The sequence below is a fragment of the Limulus polyphemus genome, unplaced genomic scaffold (genome assembly GCF_000517525.1).
Source record: "Limulus polyphemus unplaced genomic scaffold, Limulus_polyphemus-2.1.2 Scaffold7143, whole genome shotgun sequence".
NCBI lineage: Eukaryota > Metazoa > Arthropoda > Merostomata > Xiphosura > Limulidae > Limulus > Limulus polyphemus.
The window spans coordinates 24084-34620 of record NW_013672753.1 but is presented as its reverse complement, the minus strand read 5'-3'; the positions used below and the strand labels follow the sequence as shown (position 1 = coordinate 34620).

General features: G+C 34.2%; 1 protein-coding gene across 1 annotated transcript in view; it reads right to left on the bottom strand.

Moving 5' to 3' along the window:
- LOC106474383 (bestrophin-2-like) overlaps positions 1 to 10537 on the bottom strand; it is a gene marked incomplete at its 3' end in the record, with an annotated part of 22158 nt that overhangs the window by 4043 nt on the left and 7578 nt on the right. Inside the window, exons 2-5 of the mRNA XM_013935072.2 lie at positions 7016 to 7150; positions 6143 to 6309; positions 5261 to 5418; positions 2162 to 2239 (exon numbers count right to left, since the gene is read on the bottom strand). Coding sequence (XP_013790526.1) covers positions 2162 to 2239; positions 5261 to 5418; positions 6143 to 6309; positions 7016 to 7150 — 538 coding nt within the window. The remainder of the gene's footprint in view (positions 1 to 2161; positions 2240 to 5260; positions 5419 to 6142; positions 6310 to 7015; positions 7151 to 10537) is intronic.

Below are 10537 nucleotides of genomic sequence, written 5' to 3'. Positions count from 1 at the left end.
CCTCGAGTAGCTTTAGGTAAACGTTTCAACAACATTTGCAAGAGTTGGCGGTGGGTGACGTTCACTAGCTGCCTTCTCTCTAGTCAGATAGCCCTCGAGTAGCTTTAGGTAAACGTTTCAACAACATTTGCAAGAGTTGGCGGTGGGTGACGTTCACTAGCTGCCTTCTCTCTAGTCAGATAGCCCTCGAGTAGCTTTAGGCAAACGTTTCAAACAACATTTGCAAGAGTTGGCGGTGGGTGACGTTCACTAGGTGCCTTCTCTCTATTCAGATAGCCCTCGGACCCACCGCCAACTCTTGCAAATGTTGTTTGAAACGTTTGCCCAAAGCTACTCGAGGGCTATCTGACTAGAGAGAAGGCAGCTAGTGAACGTCACCCACCGCCAACTCTTGCAAATGTTGTTGAAACGTTTACCTAAAGCTACTCGAGGGCTATCTGACTAGAGAGAAGGCAGCTAGTGAACGTCACCCACCGCCAACTCTTGGAAATGTTGTTTGAAACGTTTACCCAAAGCTACTTGAGGGCTATCTGACTAGAGAGAAGGCAGCTAGTGAACGCCACCCACCGCCAACTCTTGGAAATGTTGTTTGAAACGTTTTCCTAAAGCTACTGACGTTCACTAGTTTCAAACAACAGACATATTCAAATTATTTTCCAACTTTGACCAAAAAAATATATTTAAAAAGTTCACCTTCGAATAAATAAACTGAACACAATGGATCAAAACGGAACCCTTAATAAGGATACTAATTCTATGTTTATCGTGTGATTTTTTCAAGTGGTAACCTTTACCCGACCACGCTAGACATTTTGAACAATTTTAAAGTTTGACCAAAACCGCAACTGTATGAACAATTTATTGTTTCATATAAAAAAAATTTCAACAGATTTTTTTGTTTCTTGGTAACCACGTAGCTACATCAGATGCCCTTTTCTGCTCAAGGTATCGAAAAATGCGATTTTTGGCGTTATGAGCCACTGGGAATAAATTTTTTATGATCTCTGTCTTCACCATCCATAACTGGAGTCTTCTTTTATCACTGGTGTATTTAACATCTATGCAAGTTATTTTTAGCCCTTTCATTTTATTGATCTTGCTGCACAAAACATAACACTTTTCCTGGTACTTAGTATTGTTTTTGGTAGCGTCTTTTCGATCCACCATTTTTGAGATTTTCAGCCAGTGTCTTGTAAACTTTAGGTTAGTATGTTTGTTGTTAGAGAAGATTAGGCCTTAAATGCCTGTTGCTAACTAATTTTCATTTAACATGGCTGTTGCTAGGTAAGATTAGGCTTTAAATGCGTGTTCCAAACTAAGTTTCGTTTAACACGTGTCTGTTGCTAAGTAACTTTCATTTAACACATACCTGTTGCTAGGTGAGATTAAATTTTAAATGCATGTTGCGAATTAAATTTCGTTGCTAAGTTAGTTTCATTTAAGATTAGGCCTTAAATGCGTTTTGCGAACAAAGTTTCGTTTAATATATGCCATTATTTGGAAAGATTTGCTTAAGTTACCTCGATTAAAGCATGTAGGTAACGTTACCTTGATAAATTCTTCGATCTGTTTATGTAAAAGTGGAATTAAGAAGAATCTGATTTAACAAGTCTCATAAATAAAGAAAATAAAACTTCAGTAATATTGATCAGATGAACATTAAATTAGTAAGCTAAGTTACATAACATTACATTAGTAAGCTAAGTTACATAACATTAAATTAGTAAGCTAAGTTACATAACATTAAATTAGTAAGCTAAGTTACATAACATTAAATTAGTAAGCTATATTACATAACATTAAATTAGTAAGCTAAGTTACATAACATTAAATTAGTAAGCTAAGTTACATAACATTAAATTAGTAAGCTAAATTACATAACATTAAATTAGTAAGCTAAGTTACATAACATTAAATTAGTAAGCTAAATTACATAACATTAAATTAGTATGCTAAATTACATAACATTAAATTAGTAAGCTAAATTACATAACATTAAATTAGTAAGCTAAGTTACATAACATTAAATTAGTATACTCAGTTCCATAACATTAAATTAGTATGCTAAATTACATAACATTAAAGTAGTAAGGTAAATCACATAACATTAAATTAGTAAGCTAAGTGACATAACATTAAATTAGTAAGCTAAGTTACATACCTGAGTGTAAACAAGGGGAATGCTAATCCAGTCGTAACTCCAGAGTAATCCACATTTGGAACGAAAATTATTGAACTCCTGGAAATGATAAGAAATATGTAAATGAATCTGATATTGTGTGATCACGTGGATATTTGAACATTCATATTCAACATTTATATCACGAAGGAACAAATTCAAGTTAGTAAAATGTAATGATTTATATTGTTGTGCGGAGTTTTTGAAATTATTTAGTAAAAAAAAGTATTCCAATTCCAACCCCCTTAATGGTAAAGAAAGTCTTTATTTCTTCGATCACAAGTTTTACAAGTTCCACTGTTTTACATAACTAACCCAACATTCGGAGACCGATAGGCTTAAGTTCACCTATGATACTTCAGTAGTTGTATGATGAAGGAACATATTTAGTTCAGTAAATAATATAGAATATATGCAAGTCATTGTATGATCCAGTAGAAAATTTATAACATAGGTCGTAATCATATGTTTCTTTGTAATTGTATTATTAGGAAAAACGGGTTAAACAAACAGGTATAAAGATATATATATATTCAGTTTTTCTATTTATTTATTTACTTACAATTGAAACAGTAATGTGTCTATTATTGAAGAGGCTGAATCTTCTAAAAATTCATTTCAGGGTAACTTTATACGGTGCAATAATTCATTTTCGTGTAACAGGACACTTGGGAGTTTTATACAGGACAATACTTTCTTTACTCGTAATGAGGACACTCCGGTTTGGAGTTTTATACACAATAAGACTTCCTTTTCGTGTAACAGGACACTTGGGAGTTTTATACAGATTAAGACCTATTTTTTCTGCATAGTGAAGGCACTTTACGTGGAAGATCTATACAAGGCAAGAAGTCCTTATTGCGTGACGAGGACACTTCAGAACTTTGTACAAAGCAAGGTTTCCTTATTCAAGAGAAGACACTATTTCCTTTCTGTAGTCAGAGTAGTTAACTTTTAGATTATAAAAATCAAGGTATCACAATATTATTGGCTGTTTTTTAAATAAAAAGAAACTGCTCCAAACCTTCTTGTTGATATTATTTGATGTTACATATAGCTGTAGCATATAAAACCAAAAATATTCGTCCTTACAATGTCTGGAAGACAACACCAGTTTTAACATTAAGCTACACGTCTGAATGTCGTTATGGTGACAGTGTGGTAGTTTAAGTTATTATAAAAATGTACCTTACTATCAGTAGTTGTAAGGTTAACCCTTTAGCTCAGTTAGTTGGTTCGTTCGTTTTACATCAAAGCCACATTGGGCTATCTGCTGTGTCCACCGTGGGGAATCGAACCCCAGATTTTAGCGTTGTAATTCCATAGACATGCTGCTTTCCCACCAGCGGACTCAATTAGTAGGACACTCGCTTTACTTTGGACTGCGGATCACTTTTCCACAACCTCTCCATAATCAATCTTAGGTCTCCCGGTGGAATAGCGGTAAGTTTACGGACTTTCAACGCTAAAATCCGGGGTTCGATTCTTCGACTTTGATCTCCAAAAACAATATTAGATTGAACACGAACAGGTTGTTTATAATGCCTTCTGCCTCCCCATTGGAGTCCATAAAGTGTTGGATCCACCTGTTTTAAAACACGGTTGTGGAATAAAGATTTTTCACCCTAAGTTCATAGAAGCCCTTGGGTCAGGCAGTATCCTGACCAGACTGACTGAAATATCCACGAGGATATTAAGGTTAGGAAAGTAAAACGCATTGACCTTTCAGAAAGCCATAAAAATCCTTTTTTTTCTCTTCATCACCCTGTCCTTCTCACCCTTACTCCCATTTCAGAACCAGAGGTGTGGTGTTGAAATCAGAATACCATCAGAATCTGTAGTGTCCTAGAATGCAACAAAAGTCCTGCCCACTCACTGTCAATCAAAGTCAATTTAATTACATGACGACATACTTATATTATTTCACGGAATTCGTTGTAAACTTATTTCACTTTATTACCTTTCATCCGCCAGCAGCGCCAATGTTCCAATTTTTATCTAATACTTATTTTTCACTCTCATAGACTGTCTTACCTGGTCTCGCACGTGCAAACATAAGACTTATAATCGCTTGGCCCTGTTCCTCTGTCATGTTCTCCCAGAGTGTGGTCATACTCATTTCAAGATGTGGTACAGAAACTTGTACAAGTTACTATGTTTTGTTTGTTTGGAATTAAGCACAAAGCTACACAATGGGCTATCTGTGCTCTGCCCACCACGGGTATCGAAACCCGGTTTCTAGCGATGTAAGTCCGCAGACATACCGCTGTGCCACTGGGGGGCAAGTTACTATGAGTTAAAGTTTTACATTTCTTTGAGTAAGTTTAATTGGATCGATAATTAACATAGGTAATCTAAGGATATGGGGATACCGCAATGGAACCATCGTTTGACTTTCATTATTCTTGATCATATCCTTGTCCTGTGCGGACGTTTTGGGTTCATTCGGCACTCTTCGCCAGCAGCCATTTAGCCTTAGTTGTGAACTGGATGCCAGCCAGTCAAGTAAAACACTTGCACATTACTTATTTGTGTGAATAAACTTTTGGTATTTGGAAACTTGTGAATTTGTATTTATTTCATCTACTAAACAATTCCGGATATCAGTGTATCTGAATATCATACAAAGTTAATATCAGTAAATATAATCAAAAGTATTATATACTTTCTACAAAAATATGTTGACTATATAAGTGTATCCGGTTTATAACTTATGAAAGGGATTGAAATTTCAAGATAGTTTTAGTGAGGGCGTTATTATGTGACGGTCAATCCCACTATTCGTTGGTAAAAAGAGTAGCCCAAGAGTTGGCGGTGGGTGGTGATAACTAGCTGTCTTCCCTCTTGTCTTACACTGCTAAATTAGGGACGGTTAGCGCAGATAGCCCTCGTGTAGCATTGCGCGAAATGCAAAACAAACAAACACCAAATACGGTGTGTTTCTGCCCAAAAGTGCCAATAAGTTTAGTTGATATATAAGAATTATGCGTATTTTGTTTAGACGTAACTAAAGCGATAAGGAAACCGCATTCTCTACATTCTATCTTTTTTTTTGTTACATTTGAGGAAACGTTAACTTACCTCCATAATGAGTTTAAGCCCATTAGAATCAGTAATTCGACGCTCTTCTTTGGCTTCACGTAGCAAATTGATGAACCACGTACAAGGAATCCAGAAGGTGTTGAATTCGACAGAGGGAACGGACAGAAATAGCTCCAGTTCTGCCTTCGTTATAAAACCTGGAAAAACGTGTGTGTGGTATATAGTTAAAGATCTGAAAATCAAACACAAAATATACACCACACTGACATCTAAGTTGAAATTAATATAGCTGAAAAAGTCTAAATTTTCCAAAATGAATCGGAAAATATAATAAAACCTTTCCATTTTATCTGTGTATACAAAACGCGAACACGGGCATCACCTTAGAAACAACACTAATGTAATCTTAGTCAGCGAAAAAGCATGTCTTAACGTTATTTAGTAGTTGACGAAGAAAATAAAGTTTAAAATAATAAAACTACTATTCTTTGAGTTGCAAAAAAAAAAAAGGACGTGAGTTGGCGTTGTGATAGAGCCCTGGATTTTGGAGCTGACAAACCAGGTTCGAATCTATGCGATACCACAAGATATCCCCCTACTCTTTAAACTGTGAATGTTTTATAGGAGTGACAGTTAATCTCTTAGCGTGGGTGGCAGGGTGTGCTAAATAGCTACCTTTCCTCTGGTTAGCATTTCAAATTAAGTATGGCTTTAGCACAAATACAAATTGCAAAAATTGTGAAGCTTAGTCAGCTAGTCTTAAGTCCTTATAATTTAGTTTCCAACCTGTAAATGGATGCTTCAGTCCGAGTGCAAAAAACAAAACTACCCATTAATGTGACAATAAACAACCCAAAATAAACAAACGTAAAGAATTATATTTAGCCATTTACGACGTAAAGTCGTCCTTTAGAAACTTACCAGCTTCCACCAGGTGGTCTTTTGTAGGAAACCTTCTTTTCATTGCCATGCTGATGGAACGCAGCACCAGAACGAGGGCAAGGTTCAGGTATCGCATCAGAGTTCGACGAAATATCCGGCTGTTTTCGTCGGTTCCTGGCAGATACAGGGATATGATGTTCATTATCCTACAGCGAAAAATAAGGGGAAAGCAATACACAGTTTCATGAAGACCTCACGTTAAAAAAAAAAGCTTTACTTTCAAACTATGAACATAATTTAGGTTTAGTCCAGTATAGAATAAAATTTACAATGGCTTTTGTACAACGAAGTTCCAACCAAAATCGGAGATATTTTAAATTAATTTACAAATTAGTTAATTCATATTACGAGTCAATGAAAGTAAAGTTCGATATCGATATCATTGTAAATGGAAAAACAAACAAACTGGAAATGGGATTTAAACGCAGGATCGTTAGCGATAAAAGTAATTAAATCTACCAACTGAGCTATCCAAAGGAACAAGTCATCCACTTCTACTTTAAACTGTAACGCTTTTTAACGGTGAGTACGAATACAATACTTTTTTGTTTTGTGGTGGTCAGTGGAGTTCCTTTTCACATACTGTTTTATTAATTTTATTTAAAATAATTTTAATTTTTTTAGAAAGAGGAAAATTATGGTTCAAATAAATAATGATTTTTTTTTAGATTCACTAAAAAGTAAAGTTGAAAAAAATGGTTATAATGTAAGACTATTACTTTCTAGGTTATAAACACCAAATAATTTTTAGTCGATAAGAGAAGGTCAGTATTGGATTTTTTTAGTTTTAAATATATAGCTTAAATATGTTTAAGTGTCATGTAGGTCACTTAAAGTTGTAACTAAACTTACTTGTCAGGCCAAGGAATGGCCATGTACTGATTCCACCACCTGGTGGCCGTGAACGTCACAAAAAAACCCAAAATAAACGACAGGGGGATCTGGTCCACAATATTGGAGCAAAAATGCACGATTTTCTCAAAAATCCTAAAAAAAAAGAGTTTGTTTATTTGTTTTGTTTGCTATTAACCACAAAGCTACACACAACGGGCCATCTGTGCTGTGCTCACAGCGGGTATTGAAACTCTATTTTTAGCGTATAAGCCCTCGGATTTTCCGCTAAGCTACCGGGAAGAATTTAAAAAAAGATAGAGTAAAATGAAAACAAATAAGAAGAATTTCAAGTCACTTTTATGGGTAGGAAGAAATCCTAAATATATGACATACAACGTGCTTAAAACCTCGGGGACTTACAACGCTGAATCAGAATAACATCCCCGCGGCGGACAACTCGTATACCGTATTGTAGCTTTGTGCTAAAACAAACAAACCTTGATACAAGCATATGCTAAACTAGAAACTAATTTTATACTAGTTTTCAACTCGAGTTAAATTTTAAAATCACCAAGTTGCTTTTACAATAATGTCTCCATTTTAAAGCAAAACCATTTTTATTATCAGAGAAAATGCTTCTGGAAAAAAGTTAGGTTACTAGAGCTGTACCATATAGTTATCAAACCATCTTAATTAAAGCTATTTCTCAGGCAATATCAATTCACTAGTAATATGTGATTTTAAAACAAGGTCATACACCATGAAATATTCTTACTCACGAAACTAAAAATGTGATAGACCGTGTTTAATGGGTGGAATTGTACTTTATACACAGTAAACCTCCTAAGACTAGGCCGGATTAGCGTACTGGAGTAAGATTGAAATTGTGATATGTTGACGAATACGCCCCGCACACTCAGCTATTTGAGGCATAAAGGTTTGATAGTAAAATCTCACTATTCGTTGAGAAGAACCGTACAGGTGGCGAGAAATATTAACTCATTGCTTCCCCTCTAATTAACAGTTCAAAAATGGGGTGGCTAGGCCTTAATCTTAATTGTCTCTTGTCTGACCATTTAGCCAAAGTGTTGCATAAGTTGCCGCTAGGGTTGAAAATGGCAAGTACCCTACAATAATACACGTCGCGATACAACTTATGCAGTTTTTTTTTTAAATTATAATAAATAATTAAAAACAAAGTTTTATATTTACACAATAAAAACTTTATTGAAGCCGTACGACTTCCACTTTAAAATAGAAATATCACTCTACACGTACATGTTTCGACGTGAATAACGCTAAATTTAAGCCAGAAGTTTGGATAAGATATGTAAATGACACATTCGTGGTGCGGCGACATGGCAACAACAAACTACAAGAATGTTTTAGTTATTTAAATAGTAAAGAACCAGCAGTTAAACTCACATTTGAAATTGATGATAATAATAGCATTAATTTCTTAGACGTATTAGTTAGGAAAGAAGCAGAAAGTAACTTAGAAACATCAGGGTATAAAAACCTTTTGTTGTTCTTATACCGCTACACAAAAAATCATGTCATATACAAAAAAAAACAAAAATATCAGCATTTTATACATATGTTTATAGAACTTTAAACATATGTTCAAGACAGGAAGATTTAAGTAACGAATTGTTATTAATTAAGTATCTAGCTATTGATAGAGGATTTGAACCAAATATAGTAGACAAAGCATTTAAGAAGTTTAACGAAAATTTAAATTCAGTTTAAGATACTACATTAAAATTTGTTTATGAAAAAAAACAAAAAAGAAACTCTTAGTTTATCTTACGTTCCAGGTTTAACAAGTCAATTATGTAAAGTATTTAAAAACTAGCAGAATTTTTACCCTATCTTCAAACCAATAAGTACCATAAAAGATATGATAGGGAATGCTAAAGACAAATAGAATTAACAGATAAAACAGGTATATACAAAATAGAATGTGAATGTGGTAGTGTTTGTACTGGTTAAACTAAAAAAAATAAATAAAAATATAGATTGTAAGAACACAAAACTTACATAAGAAATAATAAAATAGAAATTTCAGCTATAGCCGAACATGTAAAAACTACCGAACATACAATATTATGGGGGGGGAGGGGGGGGAACTTTAGTTTTAAGTAAGCCTCGACGTTTTATATCATTAAATATTAGAGAAACATTAGAAATAATGAAATATAAAAAACAAAAACAAATATTAAATAGAGATGAAGGACCAGCAAGTCAATACATTGATATATGGCGAGATATATTATTTATTTATTTTTCAATTACACCAAGGAAATGTGCAAATAACAATGAAATAATGCGACAAGGGGAAAGTCTTGTAAGTTACTCCTGAGGATGACGTAGATCACGTCGAAACATGTACGTAAAGTGAGTGATATTTCTATTTTTAAAGCGGAAGCTGTACGGCTTCAATAAAGTTTTTATTGTGTAAATATAAAACGTTGTTTTTAATTCTTATTATAATTTTTAAACTTTTAACCACAAGTGCCGGTAGTGAATATTCAATTTTATGCAGTTATTCAAGCTATGAATAAGAGTACAGATATTTTAGATTAAATATAAACTAAACTATTTTGATTTTATTGTTCTGAGTGAGATTACAAGGGCTGAGTGGTGGGTTGTTTATTATCTATATTTTACTTATAGTTTAACAGTATTTTAAATACAAGTTATTCAAATTAACTAACAAGAAAGCAAAATATACAGTTATGCTTATCATAAGGCATTAGTATTGGCCTATTACATATTCACTCTTTTAATTCTTGATAATCCTTAAGGGATGAGATAAATGTTTAAAAATGTAATAGGCCTAACACTAATGTCTTATGACAAGTATACTAGTAATCATTCTTTGCTGGTTTGGAAAAGGCTTACACACCATAAAAAGAGATAACTAAATTAAACTAGTTGTGAAATATTTACGGCACAACTGTGATGATCTTTTTATGAATATTTTATGCCATTTTTCGTGGATAGGTTTTCTATTAATATGAAACGTTCCTGTTTTATTTCATTTTCATAAGAAATGAAGTTTCATAACGAACAAATGACTTTTGTTTTAACGCAGAAATAAATTACAATATACTGTTATTGATTTCTTCATGATTTCATGATTATAAAACTTGCCATACGGAAATGTCTTCCCGTGTGATTTTTGCTGAGTGCTTAAAGAAAAAAGTCTCCATTTACGTAAACTGATTTTCATTATATATTTAGAAAGTGGCCGGATGTGACCTAATGGTTAGCTTGCCTGAACTGCATTTCCAGAGGTTTGTGATTTCACACACCTGTTTCCGCAAAGCCATTCTTCACACTTTGGGGCTATTAAAAGAGTGATTGTCAAGCCCCACTATTCGATCAGATAAGACTAGCCCAAAATATGGTAGTGAGTGCTGTTGACCAGCTAATGTGACCACCCCCCCCTCCCCCAGTGGCACAGTGGTGTGTCTGCGGACTTGCAACGCCATAATCCGGGTTTCGATACCCGTGGTGGGCAGAGCACAGATAGCC